The following is a 19,958-nucleotide window of genomic DNA, read 5'->3' on the forward strand; positions in this document are numbered from 1 at the left end:
CCTCTCTGAGCTTTACAATGCTTCCCTATGCTTTACCAGACCTCTCTGTGCTTTACAATGCTTCCCTATGCTTTACCAGACCTCTCTGTGCTTTACAATGCTTCCCTATGCTTTACCAGACCTCTCTGTGCTTTACAATGCTTCCCTATGCTTTACCAGACCTCTCTGTGCTTTACAATGCTTCCCTATGCTTTACCAGACCCCTCTGTGCTTTACAATGCTTCCCTATGCTTTACCAGACCCCTCTGTGCTTTACAATGCTCCCCTATGCTTTACCTCACCTCTCTCAGCTTTACAATGCTTCCCTATGCTTTACCAGACCTCTCTGTGCTTTACAATGCTTCCCTATGCTTTACCAGACCTCTCTGTGCCTTACAATGCTTCCCTATGCTTTACCAGACCTCTCTGTGCTTTACAATGCTTCCCTATGCTTTACCAGACCTCTCTGTGCTTTACAATTCTTCCCTATGCTTTACCAGAACTCTCTGTGCTTTACAATGCTTCACTATGCTTTACCAGACCTCTCTGTGCTTTACAATGCTTCACTATGCTTTACCAGACCTCTCTTTGCTTTACAATGCTTCCCTATGCTTTACAAGACCTCTCTGTGCTTTACAATGCTTTCCTATGCTTTACCAGACCACTGTGCTTTACAATGCTTCCCTATGCTTTACCAGACCTCTCTGTGCTTTACAATGCTTCCCTATGCTTTACCAGACCTCCCTGTGCTTTACAATGCTTCCCTATGCTTTACCAGACCTCTCTGTGCTTCACAATGCTTCCCTATGCTTTACCAGACCTCTCTGTGCTTCACAATGCTTCCCTATGCTTTACCAGACCTCCCTATGCTTTACAATGCTTCCCTAAGCTTTACCAGACCTTTCTGTGCTTTACAATACTTCCCTATGCTTTACCAGACGTCTCTGTGCTTTACAATGCTTCCCTATGCTTTACAAGACCTCTCTGTGCTTTACAATGCTTTCCTTTGCTTTACCAGACCTCTGTGGTTTACAATGCTTCCCTATGCTTTACCAGACCTCTCTGTGCTTTACAATGCTTCCCTATGCTTTACCAGACGTCTCTGTGCTTTACAATGCTTCCCTATGCTTTACCAGACGTCTCTGTGCTTTACAATGCTTCCCTATGCTTTACCAGACCTCTCTGTGCTTTACAATGCTTCCCTATGCTTTATCAGACCTCTCTGTGCTTTACAATGCTTCCCTATGCTTTACCAGACCTCTCTGTGCTTTACAATGCTTCCCTATGCTTTACCACACCTCTCTGTGCTTTACAATGCTTCCCTATGCTTTACCAGACCCCTCTGTGCTTTACAATGCTTCCCTATTCTTTACCTCACCTCTCTCAGCTTTACAATGCTTCCCTATGCTTTACCAGACCTTTCTGTGCTTTACAATGCTTCCCTATGCTATACCAGACCTTTCTGTGCTTTACAATGCTTCCGTATTCTTTACCAGATCTCTCTGTGCTTTCCAATGCTTCCCTATACTTTACCAGACCTCTCTGTGCTTTACAATGCTTCCCTATGCTTTAACAGACCTCACTGTGCTTTACAATGCTTCCCTAAGCTATACCAGACCTCTCTGAGCTTTACAATGCTTCCCTATGCTTTACCAGACCTCTCTGTGCTTTACAATGCTTCCCTATGCTTTACCAGACCTCTCTGTGCTTTACAATGCTTCCCTATGCTTTACCAGACCTCTGAGCTTTACAATGCTTCCCTATGCTTTACCACACCTCTCTGTGCTTTACAATGCTTCCCTAGGCTTTACCAGACCCCTCTGTTTTCCAATGCTTCACTATGCTTTACCACACCTCTCTGTGCTTTACAATGCTTCCCTATGCTTTAACAGACCTCCATGTGCTTTACAATGCTTCCCTAAGCTTTACCAGACCTCTCTGTGCTTTACAATGCTTCCCTATGCTTTACCACACCTTTCTATGCTTTACAATGCTTCCCTATGCTTTACCACACCTCTCTGTGCTTTACAATGCTTCCCTATGCTTTGCCAGACCTCTCTGTGGTTTACAATGCTTCCCTATGCTTTACCACACCTCTCTGTGCTTTACAATGCTTCCCTATGCTTTACCAGACCTCTCTGTGCTTTACAATGCTTCCCTATGCTTTACCAGACCTCTGTGGTTTACAATGCTTCCCTATGCTTTACCAGACCTCTCTGTGCTTTACCATGCTTCCCTATGCTTTACCAGTCCTCTCTGTGCTTTACAATGCTTCCCTATGCTTTACCAGACCTCTCTGTGCTTCACAATGCTTCCCTATGCTTTACCAGACCTCTCTGTGCTTTACAATGCTTCCCTATGCTTAACCACACCTCTCTGTGCTTCACAATGCTTCCCTATGCTTTACCATACCTCTCTGTGCTTTACAATGCTTCCCTATGCTTTACCATACCTCTCTGTGCTTTACAATGCTTCCCTATGCTTTACCAGACCTCTCTATGCTTTACAATGCTTCCCTATGCTTTACCAGACCTCCATGTGCTTTACAATGCTTCCCTATGCTTTACCAGACCTCTCTGTGCTTTACAATGCTTCCCTATGCTTTACCAGACCTCTCTGTGCTTTACAATGCTTCCCTATGCTTTACCAGACCTCTCTGTGCTTTACAATGCTTCCCTATGCTTTACCAGACCTCTCTGTGCTTTACAATGCTTCCCTATGCTTTACCAGACCTCTCTGTGCTTTACAATGCTTCCCTATGCTTTACCAGACCTCTCTGTGCTTTACAATGCTTCCCTATGCTTTACCAGACCTCTCTGTGCTTTACAATACTTCCCTATGCTTTACCAGACCTCTTTCTCTCTCTTCCCCTCTTTCTTTCTCATTCTCATTTGAAAAACCATGTTAATGAGTATTAAGAAATAAGAAAAAGTCAGTCTATCACGTTAATTTTTTTTATTAAATCACATTACTAAAATCTGAAATATTAAACATTTTAAGGAAATCAAAAAACAAAAACACACACACAATAAAGCAAACTTAAGTTCACTTTTTTTAAAACTGTTACAGCACTGACTATTGGATGCCATTTTTTAAAATATATATAAAACATAACAATTCTTAAAAAATAAATTAAATACAGTTACTTCGTATGAAATCCATTCGTTGCTAAAAACAAATAATTCACCTCGTTTCGCTCTGCAGGTGGCGCCGTTTTACCCCCTAACTTTCATCCAAAGTTGTGTCAGATTGAACATTCCCTTCACCCGAGGAGTGGAGAGGACAGACAGGGAGTTCAATACAAAGGGTTTCTTACAACACAAAACAGTCTAGTTCAGCTGGCAGATTGTTACAGTGGAACCAGGAAACCAATCAAGCCTAAACCCAGGATAGAGCGGCTCAGTGAATGTGGTTTGGAATCTGTGCAGGAGGGTCATTGTGTCAGAGACGCCATAAAAGGACAGCGTGCCGGCATTAAAGTCCAGATACACTCCTATTCTGGGGGAGTGGGGGGCAGTTATTTCAGTTGCATTGTTATTGTGCCAGGCAGTGTAACTGGAACCAGAGCAGTCCAAACTCCAGGACTTGTCATTGAATCCAAGGCCACAGGAATGATCCCCTCCTTTCCTGCTGATTCCTTTATATGTGACTCCTATAGAAGCCCATCCCCCACTCCACTCAATCTCCCAGTAACAGCGAGTCCCAGACAAACCCTCTCTGCAAAGCACTTGGGGATAGCTATCAAATCTCTCTGGGTGATCAGGATATCTCTGGGTCTCTCTCCTCTGTGTCACCTTTCTGTTCCCTTCAGACAGACAGAGCTCTCTATACGCTGTGTTGGGGTCCAGAGTGAGCTGACAGGAATCTGATTGAAGAGAAGAGGACGGGTAGAGGAGAGACGGTTAGAAAAGTCAAATCACTGAGAAAATCAACAGTCATTGTCTGCTGCATCCTCACATCCTGTTTATGGAAGGTGTGTGTGTTGTTTTAATTATTTTTTTTAATACATTTTGACCACTTTTTTAAACTTTTAAATTGCATTTTCTGCCTGAAGATGGCTTCCCACGGACTGGCATGGACCTCTCAGAACTACATTTCCCATCATCCTCCTGCTCACTGGTAATTCCATCTCAATCACATATGTGAGCAGGAGGATGATGGGAAATGTAGTTCTGAGAGGCCCATGCAGTTACATGTGAAGCTATCTATAAGTATAAAAAAGTGGTCAAAATGTAAAAAAGATAAAAATAATTAAAACAATACACACACCTCACGTAAACAGCTGTAGCAACACATGGGAACATGCAACACAATAAAATACAAAGGACCTTATGAACCCTTTAAACCCTCTTGCTGTTTGAATGTTTTGTTCATTATAATTCCTCGATCTTATCAAACTTCTGCAATTGGAACCAATCAAATGCAGCTCTGCATACAATTACAGTTCACTTAATGTTCCTACAGGGTATGTGTTGCCATTTTACCCACTCAGACCCCTTGCTTACTAAATATCTTCAATAGAATATCATCCACTCTTCAAATATCTGTCTAATATTTTAATGAGCAATCCATCCCACAAGTGCAGTGATACTGCAATATACATTTACTACCAGCACAGGATGACTGGGAGGGATAGCTGTTCATTTTACCCCACAACTGGTTTCACATGCATTGTACATGTATTAAAAGATGGGATGATTATCTATTCAGGGATACCAAGATATTTAGGGAGAGAAAGGTCTGAGTGGAAAAACAGGCAACAAATGCCCCTCCCCCAGTCATTCTGCATGTATTCATCTGAACCAATACTTGTTGAACGGCTTCACAGTTACTAATAAATAATAATAATTGCTGCCCTCAAGCTCCACTCCTCCCTGTTCTGTAGTGTTAGCTCTTCTCTCAATGGAGTGACACATCTTTCAATCAAATGTTTCAGTGAAAACAGACTTACATTTTAAAAACTCAGCTCTGTTCCTTGGCTCTGGAGCCTGCAGACTGTAAACTGCAACTTCATTCACTGGGCAGAAAAAAGTGAGAGAGAGAAATAGAATTGAAACATACAACAGTCACTGTCTGCGCCGTCCTCAAATCACTCCCTCCTCCCTGCTTCATCAGTCCCTGTTCCCTCCTGCATCCTCCCTGCTCCTTCCTCTATGCTTCCTTCTCCCTCTTGAATGCTCCCTCCACCCTCCTGCCTCCTCCCACAAGCATCCTCCCTGCTCCCTTCTCCCTACTCCATCCTCCCTACTCCCTCCTCCATCCTGCCTGCTCCCTGCACCCTGCTCCTCCAGCTATCAGACGTTATTTTTGGTGTTTTGGGGCGATCAGCCAATAATACAACCGTTTCCACCCTTTCTGCGTTTTCATTGGTCAAATTATATGTCAGTCACACAGCCTGACGAACCTGCTGAATGTGAGCTGAAGCAATCGTAAAACGTCATCACTGAGAGCCGCAGTGGAATGTTAGTATAGTTTAAAAAAATAATGTTTACACACACACACACACACACACACAATAGAAATAATGTTTTTATATCACTGATGAATAAAACTAAATAATAATAATAATAATAATAATAATAATAATAATTGGTGTTATACTTATGGAGCGTCGTTTCAAGCCCAGAGATACCAAAGCGCTGGGATGTGAATCTGCCCTCACAGCAACGAACATATATAGACATGTTTTATTTTTAATATCTCTTTATACATTATTCAGCTTCGTGTGATTCTTATTCTTCAGCAGCATACTGTAAGGTGTCTGTACGCGTATGTTATTAATGTAGTTATAACGTTATATTAAACAGCAGCACATCCCACAATCCTCTCGGGAGCGCTTGATAAAGAAACCCGTCCAGCCCTCCCTGATCAATCCAAGAGAAACCCGCGTTTCCAACATCGGAACCACCTCGGCAACAGCCGCTCCGCATCCCATCTGAGGACAGAGCTGCATTTCCATGAGGGAGTCACCGCGAACATGGAGAAACCGGACACCCGAAAAATCACCCGGACCCACACCAACGGGCTTTGAAATACACTCTGATTCGGACTGAAGGGAATCCACTTCACACAAAAAGGGTTCACAGAAATGTGAGCAAACACAACCACCCTCAGAACAAACCCGTGAACACAGAAATGGAAAAATAGAAATGTGAAAGCGCGTCATTTTAACACGCTCCCTAACAATTGCCACGGAAACCCTGACGACAGAAAAACAAAACAAAAACAAAACAGGAATGTCACTCTGCAGAGAAGAAGAATTCAGCTCCACAACACCTGAAAAACTCCAGGAAACGTCAGCTTATTATCAGAAGAGTTTCTTTTTTTATTTTTATTTTTTTAAAGCGGTGGATACCCATTTCGTGCTTGAAAGGGAACGTGCTGTTTTTAAGTTACAAGTTCAAAGTGTTCTCTTTGGTTGCAGTCTCCTATCACTCCTGGTACAGACCACAGCAATCGCGGTTTTCTCTGTACTGTCTCACACAATGCAAACCTTATTTTAAACTGTGTGCACGTTATCAAAGTTGTTGCTATTTTAAATACAATTCTTTATGGAGTTCACTCTCTGTTTAAAAACTCACTGACATAAACTAAGTAGAGTAAGGGAAAAAAATGGCTCACCAGAGATTATAAAAATACCGCATGGGGCGCGTGTGTGTGTGTGAGTGTGTGTGTGTGTGATAGGCAGGGTGTGTGTGTGTGTGTGTGTGTGATAGGCAGGGTGTGTGTGTGTGAGTGTGTGTGTGTGTGTGTGTGTGTGATAGGCAGGGTGTGTGTGTGTGAGTGTGTGTGTGTGTGTGTGTGTGTGTGTGATAGGCAGGGTGTGTGTGTGTGTGTGAGTGTGTGTGTGTGTGTGTGTGATAGGCAGGGTGTGTGTGTGTGAGTGTGTGTGTGTGTGTGTGTGTGTGTGATAGGCAGGGTGTGTGTGTGTGTGTGAGTGTGTGTGTGTGATAGGCAGGGTGTGTGTGTGTGAGTGTGGGTGTGTGTGTGTGATAGGCAGGGTGTGTGAGTGTGTGTGTGTGTGTGTGTGATAGGCAGGGTGTGTGTGTGTGTGTGATAGGCAGGGTGTGTGTGTGTGTGATAGGCAGGGTGTGTGTGTGTGTGTGTGTGTGTGTGTGATAGGCAGGGTGTGTGTGTGTGTGTGTGTGATAGGCAGGGTGTGTGTGTGTGTGTGTGTGTGTGTGTGTGATAGGCAGGGTGTGTGTGTGTGTGTGATAGGCAGGGTGTGTGTGTGTGATAGGCAGGGTGTGTGTGTGTGATAGGCAGGGTGTGTGTGTGTGTGATAGGCAGGGTGTGTGTGTGTGATAGGCAGTGTGTGTGTCCTTTGCTCCCCCCCTTCACAAATTCAATTGATGATTATTTAGTCATTAGTGTCTCAACGACAATGCAAAAATGTGTCATTTCTGTGATCTGTGTTGTTTCACATCGTGGTTTTTCTAAATATAACTTTGCTATATCTTACATGACACAGTTTTTCTTTTTATATCCCATGTATAAAAAGAAGCTTCTTCTGAATAGCAGAGTTATCTAGTTTACATTACATAAATATAAACGCTGATAAACTTTGATTAGCGTTCCTCCAGTTCACATCAGTCTAGAGACAAACGCATCTGAATCACGTTTAAAATGGAAAATGAAAGATCGCACCTAATTTAACTCCTGTCACAATTCACACAATTCACATGCTCCCTGATCTCTCCTGCATGCTCCCTGCTGCATCCTCCCTCCACCTTTTTCCCTGCTCTCTCCTCCCTGCTCCCTCCTCCCTGTGCCCTCCTCCCTCTATGCTCCCTCCTCCCTGCTTCCTCATCCATGCAGCCTTACTGCTCCCTCCTCCCTCCTCCCTCTATGCTCCCGCCTCAATCTTCTTTTCTCCCTCCTCCCTGCTCCCTCCACAGTGCTCCCTCCTCCTTCCTCCATTTTCCCTGCTCCCTGATATCTTCTCCATGCTCTCTCCTCCCTGCCCCCTCCTCCCTGCATGTATTCATCTGAACCAATACTTGTTGGAGAGGAGTGTAGATTAATGGCTTCACAATTACTAATAAATAATAATAATTGCTACTCTCAAGCTCCACCCCTCCCTGTTCTGTAGTGTTGGCTCTTCTCACAATGGAGTGACACATCTTTCAATCAAATGTTTCAGTGAAAACAGACTTACATTTTAAAAACTCAGCTCTGTTCCTTGGCTCTGGAGCCTGCAGACTGTAAACTGCAACTTTATTCACTGGCCAGAAAAAAGAGAGAGAAATAGAATTGAAACATGTGGATTAATACACAACACACACAAGACTCCAAACAGCAATCTGAAAAGAAACAAGGCTTATTCACGGCATTTCAGGATGTAAAAATCCGTACTTCAAGATGTTCATGATTACAATGAATATGTATTTCTTCTGTATCAGTGCAGCAGCCAAAGTCAATGTGAACATGTCTGCCACTGCACTGGAGTCTTGTGTTCCTTCCTCTCCATCATATATCTTTACCCAACAGTACGGTGTCCATATTAGGACACCCTTGTGCATCAAACATGCAGCAGTCATTGTCTGCTCCATCCACACATCACTCCCTCCTCCCTGCTCCCTCCTCCCTGCTTCATCAGTCCCTCCTCTGTATTCCCTGCTCCCTCCTTCCTGCTCCTTCTTCCATGTTTTCTCCTCCCTGTTGCCTCCTCTCTCTTCCATGCTCCCTCCTCCCTGCTCCCTCCTCCCTCCTCCCTGCTCCCTCCTCCATTTACCATCCTCCCTGCTGCAATATTCATATAGCCAACAATCTGCAAGAGGTCTTTATTAATGTCTTGCAAGTCATGCCCCTCCTCAAGCCATGGTCTATTTGAGAATTCTCTACCAAATGAATCTGTTTCACACCAACCTGTTGTGGTTATTTTGACTAATTCCCCCTTGCAGAAATCCTCAATATGGTCTTTAAGTTCAGATACAGCTTTCCTCACAGCCCCAAAAGAGATGTCTGTATTGACAGTAACGCTGGGTAAGTCTCCAGCTTCAGGAGGGGCACAGAGAGACTGGAAATTCTACAACAGGAAAGTGGAGAAAATGAGTTTTCAGTGAAACAGAATGGGGTCCAAAACATTCCTGGGGAAAAGCAAGGATTCATTCAATTGGAGAGCTCTGTCTGAAACCGTCCCAGTTATGGACTTGAGATTTTCTAACAAGCAGTGATGTTACCTGTAGAAAATGGATGTGATCCTCTGTCTCTGAAAGCTGTTTCAGCTCAGCGTTTCTCCTCCTTAGCTCAGCAATCTCCTGCTCCAGTTTCTTCATGCGTCCTTCAGCCTGATTCACTGCAGCCTTCTCGTTAGCTCCAATCAGCTCAATAACCTCAGTGTGGATCTTCTCAATGGATCGGATCAGCTCAGTAAAGATCTTCTCACTTTCCTTTATTTCTATGCATGCAGATCTCTGAGTGAAAGAACACAGTAGAGGAGACATGGTTAGAATTGATATCAAAAACACATCAGGCATAGACAGTAAACTTCTGTAGATGTGTTCCAGTCCATCTCTTAATAATAATAATAATAATAATAATAATAATAATAATAATAATAATAATAATAATAATAATAATAATAATAATAATAATAATAATACCCCCCTCTTGTCAATACCCACTTTCAGTGTCTCCACAGCCTGTTTCAGTTCTTCAATTTCTTTGAGTCTCTCCTGGATTCTCTGTTGTATTTCTGTCTGTGTCTCTCCCAGCTGCTTCTGTGTAGAAACACAGTGACACAGTGACATTTCTGATGGGGCATTGAGTGATATCCTGTCACACCCAACACAGGATATTTAAGAGCAGGCTGTGTTTTCACACCTCTCCCCCCTTTATATGAAGTTAGATTAACATAAGAACATAAGAACATAAGAAAGTTTACAAACGAGAGGACGCCATTCGGCCCATCTTGCTCGTTTGGTTGTTAGTAGATCCCAGGGTGTCAGCTTCAACAACATTACTGGGGAGTTGGTTCCAGACCCTCACAATTCTCTGTGTAACGATACACACATTATGCACACAGATACCCTAAGGGTCGAATGCACCAGCGTGGATTAACCACTAACCCAGATTAAATCAAGGATTATATTTGAATCATGTTGCAGAAAACCTTAAACCAGGATTTATATGTAATCCTTGTTTAAAATTAATCCAATGTTAAACATTAAAAAGATTAAAATATAATGACATTGCACCACTCATTTTAATCCATGTTTACATGTGATAGCTGAATTAAATTGAAAACTTCCTTGGAGGTGGTTTAAACTTGGACAAAGGCAGCAGTTTCAGACAACATGTGTGTATAGTAGTAAGATACAGCACCATCTAGTCCACAGCTGCCAGCAATACAAAAGGACACTTGATCCACAGTAGCTGTCCACTAGATGGTACTGTTTCATACTAGTAACAGTGAATGATGGCTGATCTAGCATGTGTTACATGTTTGTTTTGTGAAGCACCTAGGAAACTGAAGCAGCTTTCTCTTTAATGGATATTTAGGGCTTCTGATTTCTGTTTTTAATCGATAAACACAGATAAAACAGCACTGAAACAAAACAATGAAATCAGTGTAAAAAATGCCTAAATACACAAAATCCCCAGAAGAATGAGCCCGTGAGCAGAAGGACTTCACTGTGGAAGAGAGCAAAGGAAAGAGGGGACTAGTAGGGTGAGCGAAAGAAATTGTAGATTTTAACAAACAAAATCCTAAATAGGTTATTAAATTTCGTTTTAAACTAACTTAAACATATCTGTTTTAATCATGTAAAAATGTGTTTTAACGCACCAAATTAAGCTATTTTTTCTGCCCGATTTATATTGTATATCATCTTAATCTTTTATATTATTAATATTATTAATTTATATCATAGGAGATGCCCTTATCCAGGGTGACATACAATTGTTACAAGATATCACTTTATTTTTTACATACAATTCTCCATTTATACAGTTGGGTTTTTACTGGAGCAATCTAGGTAAAGTACCTTGCTCAAGGGTACAACAGCAGTGTCCCCACCTGGGACTGAACCCACGACCCTCCAGTAAAGAGTCGAGAGCCTATCATATTAATCTTGTATATTGTATATCATATTAATCTTGGTCTTTTCTGCTTTTTTTAAATTAGGTGCTTGACTTTTCTGGGAATGTCATTTTTAAAAAGTTTAACTAATTAAACTATAATATCTTAAACAATGAAACTGATCTATGATTTTATTAAGTTGCAAGACATATATAAAAAAACATTAGGAATATAAATCATGCTAATTTTACACTACACATTCCAATGCACCACAAAACAGCTGAACAAATCCTTCTTACCCTGTGAGGCAGGGCTGAGGTCCTGCACGTGTAAATAGTGTATATTTATTTAATTGTAAATAATGTTTTTGATAATCAAGTGTGTGCTAGATATGGCAGGGCATATTCAAATCCAGGTGTGGAATGTGTCCAGGTGTTAATTGATTAATTGATTATCTCTTAGCCCCGGCCACATGCCTTTAAAAAGGGTCTGAAAAGCCAGTTTCTTGGTTCTACAAGCAGGGATACAGACTGTCTGGGAAGGAGAGTGTTGCTGTAGGATGCTCACAACTGCGTGTGTTAACCAGGGTGAGAAAAACACAAGAGGAAAAATGTATCTCGGATCACTGTGTGAGTTAACCAGGATCGCTAGCACTGGAAGGAATAGGGAACAAGTTTAGGGGATTTTAATCCCACCCATGTCTAGAGAGGAGGTGTCAGGGAGACTGTTCCTGGAGCGGGACCTCCTTTCTTGTTTGGTCAGCTTTTATTTTCTAGTTGTTTTCGAGCAGTGTTTTGTTTTGAATGTTTTGTGTTTTTTGTATCAAAGAAAACCTCCTGTGTCTCTCCTGTCAATCAGCGATAGCCACACCCATAACAACACCCCTGTTACACCCTGAAATACATGTTAGTACATCATAGTTTAGATAGAACAATTAAAAAACTAGGGCTCTTTAAATAGCTCTTAATATACAATTAAAATCTGATCTGATGTGAAACTGTATAACCTAGTAAACAGACATGTTAAATATCCCTGGGAATTCTTATCTTCTAGGATAGCTTCAAGGAAATGGTTCAAACCCTTACCTGTTTCCCAGTCCCAGCTGAGACTATATCATGACCCTTGTGTTCCTCCTCTGCACACAGCCAACAAATACACGTCTGATCTGTTCTGCAGAACCCCTCCAAAACCTTCTGGTGTTCAGCACAAAGCTTCTGCTCCAGATTTCCAATTGCATTGATCAGCTTGTGCCTCTTGAAAGCAGCCCCCTCATAGTGTGGCTTGACGTGTGTTTCACAGTAAGAGGCCAGGCACGTCAAACAGGATTTCACAGCTTTGAACTTTCTCCCAGTGCAGACATCACACGGCACATCTCCAGGTCCAGCATAACTTTGAGCAGGAGGAGGATTGAGTCCTGTCTTCTTTAATTCCTCCACAAGTTCGGCCAGCATGGTGTTTCTGCACAGATCAGGCCTTGGGGTAAAGGTCTTTCTGCACTGGGGGCAGCTGTAGACACCTGTATGATCAGTCTGATCCCAGTAGTTCTTAATACACCCCATACAGTAACTGTGTCCACATGGAATAGCGACTGGGTCCTTCAATATCTCCAGACACACTGAACAGCTAAACCGATCCTCTGACCATACTTTTGAAGCCATTCTTGCTGCAGAGAGACAGAGAGACTGACGATTTCACAAGAAACGAAACTTCACTGCGCTGATTTCCTGGAGTTGTGTAAAGCTCTGAGAGGCGGGGTTTGGGACTGAGGCCAGGTTTAGACAAGCAGGGGGAGCAGAAACTGACGAATCAGATATTCTATGAAACTGTTTCTAAATCCCCCAACAAATATTACAATGTTAAGATTAGGAATGAAGCAACTGATATTAACAACTGTTTAATATCAGGGCTGAAGAGTCTGACTTTGTGTTTTAGCCCCAAATCTATAACATGTAAAATTAAGGAATGTTCTGTTACACGTATGTTTGTGATGACGGTTTGAACGGCATCTCGTTACTTTAGTAACGCCTTACTGTAATAATATTACTTTAGTCAATAACGAGGTAATAGAACGCGTTTAGCTTTTAATGGCAGTAATAACATTACAGTTCCTTTCCAAACAATAAACGCGCTTGCCTCGTTCTCTTGTCTCTGCTGCGCAGCTGCATCGTTTGTCTTTTCTTGTTTTAAAGCCAGTATATTTCAGTGCGGTTATAACCGTAAACGTGACGCGCTCTTTATTATTTATTTATTTGATTTTTAATTCTTTATTTAGGAAGGCCATGTGAGCTACAAGTAGCTCGTTTACAAAGGCGTGCTGGAAATAACAGCAGCAGGTTACAGGTTTCAAAAATAAAAATAATATAAACGCATAACGACAAGACAATACACAAAGTACACCTCAGATTTACACAGCGCACACACAAGCCTGTTTAAGCACTAGAACAACAGGGTTTGTTTTTTTAATTCCCACAGGAGATGTCAGGTCTCAGTCCTGCGGGTAACAGCTTCCAGTCTGTAGCAGCAGAACAAAACGAAAGACTTTCTTCCCGCAGCACTTTTCCCAGTCGGTATATTAAAGTATTGTGTGTCTCAGACATTACGATAGGCTGTATTTACAGGTAAACTCAGAAACAAGCTGTTTAAATAAACTGGTAATGTGTTGTGTGCCCCTTTAAAGAGAATCCGATTCCAGTGATAATTCCTTGTGTTAGCAGGCGATAGCAAGTTTAATGTAGAATACGCGCTGCAGTGATGCGCTAGCGGAGTACACGGGAGCACACAGATACACATCCTGTTACACATTGTATCGATCTTCTTCAGCGATTCCTCACTAGCAGACCCGCACATCACATCATTATAGTCTAGAATAGGGAACACAAGTAACTCATTTAAACCTTGCTGTAAAGCTTACACAGTGGCGCTGACCACACAATCCTCCAAGCTTCCTTCCAATTTTACTACATACATCTTTAATGGGTTTATCAAATTGAAGAGTTGTGTCAATATAAACCCCTAGATATTTAAAAGTGTCGGCTCTCTCCAATGCTGTGGTGTTACGAGTAACAAGAGAGAAATTTGAACTAGTATTTTGTATCATTTTCTCCGAACCAAATAGCATGATATTTGTCTTTCTTTTCATTTAAGATCAGATCATTTTTTTATATATTTTCAGTCACCACCACACGTCACGGATATACGGTAGACTGGCTGCACAGGGCTTTCATGTGTTTTAAATGGGATGTTTTAGTCTTTTAGGGGCTGTCAGCTTGACTAACCATCTGGAAGTGTCTGATAGCTTGATCCCAGAGTCGAGAAGCGATTGAAATCATTTGAACCCGAGCTTGAGCTCTGAAGACAACAGAGCCTCACAGGCTCGTGCCAGCTGGGCACGCTGAAGATGTGAAAAACCTGCTTTTATTTGATCCCACAATATTGTACTGCCTCCTTTCATTCAGTTTGTAACTTTGTTATCTTTTTGGTGTTTGTCTATCCAGAGCAGACTTTTCAGTTCTTCTATACTTCACACCCTCAGCTTCTGGGAGGATTCAGGACTGTACCTGTAGTGTTCTTTGAGCAGCTTCACAATAGTATTACCCTGCTATCATTGGCTCCTTCAACTGGCAGGCAAACCTTTGAAAGATACAATAGGCTGAATCGCTCTGTTTTTTTCTTCTTACATCAGACCCAGCAGTCACTGGACAAAGACCTGTATGAAATAGGCTGGTCTGCTGGTATAGTTTAGTTACAAAGACCTGTATGAAATAGGCTGGTCTGCTGGTATTGTTTAGTTACAAAGACCTGTATGAAATAGGCTGGTCTGCTGGTATTGTTTAGTTCCAAAGACCTGTATGAAATAGGCTGGTCTGCTGGTATTGTTTAGTTACAAAGACCTGTATGAAATAGGCTGGTCTGCTGGTATTGTTTAGTTACAAAGACCTGTATGAAATAGACTAGTCTGCTGGTATAGTTTAGTTACAAAGACCTGTATGAAATAGGGTGGTCTGCTGGTATAGTTTAGTTACAAAGACCTGTATGAAATAGGCTGATCTGCTGGTATTGTTTAGTTACAAAGACCTGTATGAAATAGGCTGGTCTGCTGGTATTGTTTAGTTACAAAGACCTGTATGAAATAGGCTGGTCTGCTGGTATTGTTTAGTTACAAAGACCTGTATGAAATAGGCTGGTCTGCTGGTATTGTTTAGTTTCAAAGACCTGTATGAAATAGGCTGGTCTGCTGGTATTGTTTAGTTACAAAGACCTGTATGGAATAGGCTGGTCTGCTGGTGTTGTTTAGTTAAAGCAACACTGTGTGGTCATTGTTATATATGTTATATATATATATATATATATATATATATATATATATATATATATATATATATATAAACAGTCTTTAAAACAGCGCTTAGAACAGTCCTCAATGTTGTGTGAATAGCTCTACATTTCCCAAGTGAAAAGAATAAATTTCAATCAGCTCTGCGCAGCTGCAGAGTTTGTCCTGAAGAGGGCGACAAAGGCCAGGCTTAAAACACGTTTCTGCTTTTCCACTGTGGGCAGATTGCACATGTAATGCAATTTGATTGTGATTTACGATATCCATGGAAATGTCTTCTTTATTGTGATGATATTTCTCTCACATTATTGTTCAAGTAAGCAATAAATAAATAAATATTGAAACTTTGAACTGCCTAATGAGTAGACGAAATGCATCCGATGAGATAATTTATAAACAATTAAAACACAATAATAATAATAATAATAATAATAATAATAATAATAATAATAATAACAACAACACCACAAGGAAAAAACATTATCAAACCATTTAAAAAATCCAAAGAGATAATTTATAAACAATTAGGGCAGCAGTGTGGAGTAGTGGCGAGGGCTCTGGACTCCTGACCGGAGGGTCGTGGGTTCAATCCCAGGTGGGGGGGACACTGCTGCTGTACCCTTGAGCAAGGTACTTTACCTAGATTGCTCCAGTAAAAACCCAACTGTACATACAATTACCCATTTATACAGTTGGGTTTTTACTGGAGCAATCTAGGTAAAGTACCTTGCTCGAGGGCACAGCAGCAGTGTCCCCCACGTGGGATTGAACCCACGACCCTCTGGTCAAGAGTCCAGTGCCCTAACCACTACTCCACACTGCTGCACTACAATAACACAGGCGTGATTCGTTTTACACAATATATTATATATTCACTGTGTTTGAATTTGCAAACAAACAAATAGCAGACTCATCCAAAAAAATAATTCAACCCAGTATTGGAGTAACAGCAATAATAAGAAGGGCTTGGGATGATGAAACCTCATGAAATGATAAGGGGGCGGTCTAAAGAAAGGATCTTTTGAGGCTCTGTACTCATTAGTTACTGACTTGTTTCACTTCTGCTGCAGAAACACAGCTAACCGAGGAACGAGTGAATTGGAAGAGAGAGAGACATGAACCCAACTCCAAGGAGAAGGAACAGCAAAGAGCCTGCCAGGTAATATCAGGTCTTATCTCCTCTCTCTGCAGAGGCATGCGTGCTCCAGTTTAATAACATACCTGACGACTCCAGTCCAGGTTCACCAGCAGCACCAGCACCTCAATGACTCTCCCAGTAACTGCTGCCCTTTCACTTGGGAGCTGTGTTTAGGGTTTTAATGAATAGTAACATGTCTTTGATGATGATTTGCATGCGTGTTTCTCATCAACAGAGGGAAAGCCCAGGAGCAGACAGAGGGGGGCTCAGAGGACAAGGAGCAACTGGAGAGACTGAGGAGGGATAACAAGGAGCTGGAGGCGGTGTACAAGGAGGAGAAACTGAGGAGGTTTGTTAAAAAATACCTCGCAGGTTTACCGTAGAGGATAAGCCGATTTTAAATTCTCGTTGTGTTTCTACATGTCTCCCCTCCTTATCAATCTAACAGTCTGACCTTTCAACTCTGCCTGTACACATGCAGAGTCCAGAGTTGAAAGGTCACACTGTCACATGATTTGAATGGAACGGGGAAGGCTGTCTGGCAGTTAGGAGTCTCCAGACAAGCTTCTCAAAGCCAGGTTTTACAAATGATAACGGCTCCTGGGTCATGTGATCAATTTGACCACACAAAGCGTCTGAGAAGCACGACAGCGTCAAAGAAATTTCAACGTGAAATCATTTTACTGTAACGATGTGTTTATGATTTCATGGAGCGATGCTGTCGCGGTGATATTGAAGAGTGTAATATTAAAAACATCCTAACATTAGGATTATAAACTTGTCTTTGCAGAGAGGAGCTTGAAGAGACCCTCCGAGATCTCAAGCCCCAGGGAATGGACCCCCAGTTTGAGACTCGAGCCACCCCCACAGCAACGATATATTTCTTTCAAAACGGTCTTCAGAATTAGTTGTCCCTCTCTAAGCCGGACATGTCTGGAGTTGTCTGAGTTAAAAAACAAACAAACAAAAACATTTTGTATAAATATCTACAGTAGGCCTAAACTACTGCTCTCAATTAGAACTGTTTCCTGTCTCTTGTATTTGAATTTACTCTGAAAGGAAACCGAATTCACTTTTTTTTTTTTTGTGGAATGGAATGTACTTTTCTAAGCAAATGTTTTTCTGAGACGTTTAACGGCTCTTAGTCGAATTTGCTCTCAAACGTGATTATTTTCTGTATTGTTCTTAGTTGAATTTGCTCCTGTTTGCCGCTGACTTTGTATTTTTATAACGGCTCTTATCTGTAATGTGATATTTTGTAACACCTGTAAGTCGCCCTGGATAAGGGCGTCTGCTAAGAAATAAATAATAATAATAATAATAATAATAATAATAATAATAATAATAATAATGCAGTAAAATCAAATTATTACCTGTAGCGCACTTTTTTTTTTAGTATAGCCTATTTAGTAACAGTTAACAGAAAACAGAACACACCCTTTACGGAAATAATCATTTTGAAATGTACACAGAAAGGTTGACAGTGTGTTTATTGCAGTTTATTTTTTTTTCGTCTTTTGCTTCCGTTTTTGACATCCAGTTTTGAGTTTCTTTTTATCGGTCTGGTTCCAGAGGTTCGGCAGGTTTCGTTTTTGATGGTTTAAAATCGTATAATTATAATTCGGACGTTAATGATAATAAGAGACGTTATGATAACGAGGCTCCATAAAACGCGCGTCAAATGAAAGTCTTGCTTGTTGGAAAGTCTGACGGAACTCTTGTATCATGTGTGTCGAGACCAGCCAATAGCTGTCGGCTTTACGAAGCACTGGGGGCGGACCCAGGACTATATAAGGAAGGATAGGACAATGATGTCACAAGTGGGCGGAGTTAGTAAACAGTGACGCATTCCTGGAGCCCGTAGAGCTCTTTCACAGCGCGCTCGCAATGCTTTTAAAGTATTCACGCTAGCCTGGCAAAATGTTTCTTGACATAATCAAGCATAAATAAGTCAGTCTCTTTATATTTACGATATTTTGTATTGTTATTAAAAGAAACACCGGTATATCCTGGCGCTGCAGCACAGCATCTCCGCAATGTATTCAGTACTGAGTGGGCTCCACAGCATCGCCGCAATGTATTCAGTACTGAGTGGGCTCCACAGCATCTCCGCAATGTATTCAGTACTGAGTGGGCTCCACTGCATCTCCGCAATGTATTCAGTACTGAGTGGGCTCCACAGCATCTCCGCAATGTATTCAGTACTGAGTGGGCTCCACAGCATCTCCGCAATGTATTCAGTACTGAGTGGGCTCCACAGCATCTCCGCAATGTATTCAGTACTGAGTGGGCTCCACAGCATCTCCGCAATGTATTCAGTACTGAGTGGGCTCCACAGCATCTCCGCAATGTATTCAGTACTGAGTGGGCTCCACAAATGGCGCCTGTAATTGAGCACCGAACTGCATCACGGGATTGACTGTCCTATCCTACTTTATACAGTCCGAGGTGAGGACACAGAAAGTCTGAAGGAGAGTTTATTGCAATTTAACGAAGTCACGTAAAACACAGTCCCTGTGCAGCTCCCACTCAGCACAGGTAGAAATATTGTGTTCCTGTGAGTCCGCATTACAGTGTAAATGAAACGGATGTGTCGCGGGACAGACCCGGACTAGGCTTTACATTCATAATACACGGGTTTTAAAAGTGACGTTTGGCACAGATTGAAATATAGAAACATTACATTTTACTGGAAATTACAAATCTGTGCTCCCCTCGTTAATGATCGCGTTGCTATAGGTTTTGTGAATGGAGGCTGTTCTGCTGTGAGTATATCGGGGTGCTCTGTGCTCCCCTCGTTAATGATCGCGTTGCTATAGGTTTTGTGAATGGAGGCTGTTCTGCTGTGAGTATATCGGGGTGCTCTGTGCTCCCCTCGTTAATGATCGCGTTGCTATAGGTTTTGTGAATGGAGGCTGTTCTGCTGTGAGTATATCGGGGTGCTCTGTGCTCCCCTCGTTAATGATCGCGTTGCTATAGGTTTTGTGAATGGAGGCTGTTCTGCTGTGAGTATATCGGGGTGCTCTGTGCTCCCCTCGTTAATGATCGCGTTGCTATAGGTTTTGTGAATGGAGGCTGTTCTGCTGTGAGTATATCGGGGTGCTCTGTGCTCCCCTCGTTAATGATCGCGTTGCTATAGGTTTTGTGAATGGAGGCTGTTCTGCTGTGAGTATATCGGGGTGCTCTGTGCTCCCCTCGTTAATGATCGCGTTGCTATAGGTTTTGTGAATGGAGGCTGTTCTGCTGTGAGTATATCGGGGTGCTCTGTGCTCCCCTCGTTAATGATTTCAGTTGTGTTGCACAGTCGAAACACAGCTAACTGCGGAACGAGTGATTTCGGAGATACAGACACGGAGATGACTTCAAGGAGGAGGAAACAAAGATGTCTCCACAGCTGCATGGGAACCTCAGCATTTCCCCGGTTCATTATTAATAGCGGGCTGTCAAGACTTGTCAGCGGGTCGAGCGAGGTGAGATAAAGACAC

The 19,958-nt window shown here is 42.1% G+C and overlaps 1 protein-coding gene across 2 annotated transcripts in view; it reads right to left on the reverse strand.

Moving 5' to 3' along the window:
- Positions 1–2,843: 2,843 nt before the first annotated feature.
- LOC117965748 (tripartite motif-containing protein 16-like) overlaps positions 2,844–19,958 on the reverse strand; it is a 30,565-nt gene continuing 13,450 nt past the window's right edge. The window contains exons 2-8 of one of the 2 annotated variants that reach the window (XM_059016210.1): positions 9,606–9,701; positions 9,162–9,395; positions 8,848–9,007; positions 8,149–8,203; positions 7,710–7,717; positions 4,931–4,987; positions 2,844–3,844 (exon numbers count right to left, since the gene is read on the reverse strand). In XM_059016210.1, the coding sequence (XP_058872193.1) occupies positions 3,309–3,844; positions 4,931–4,987; positions 7,710–7,717; positions 8,149–8,203; positions 8,848–9,007; positions 9,162–9,395; positions 9,606–9,701 (1,146 nt within the window). In that variant the 3' untranslated portion in view covers positions 2,844–3,308. Of the gene's footprint in view, positions 3,845–4,930; positions 4,988–7,709; positions 7,718–8,055; positions 9,008–9,161; positions 9,396–9,605; positions 9,702–12,087; positions 14,431–19,958 lie in introns of those variants that run through there. The other variant, XM_059016209.1, reaches the window with a different exon arrangement.

The sequence above is a fragment of the Acipenser ruthenus genome, chromosome 52, assembly GCF_902713425.1.
Source record: "Acipenser ruthenus chromosome 52, fAciRut3.2 maternal haplotype, whole genome shotgun sequence".
In the NCBI taxonomy this organism is placed as follows: Eukaryota; Metazoa; Chordata; class Actinopteri; order Acipenseriformes; family Acipenseridae; genus Acipenser; species Acipenser ruthenus.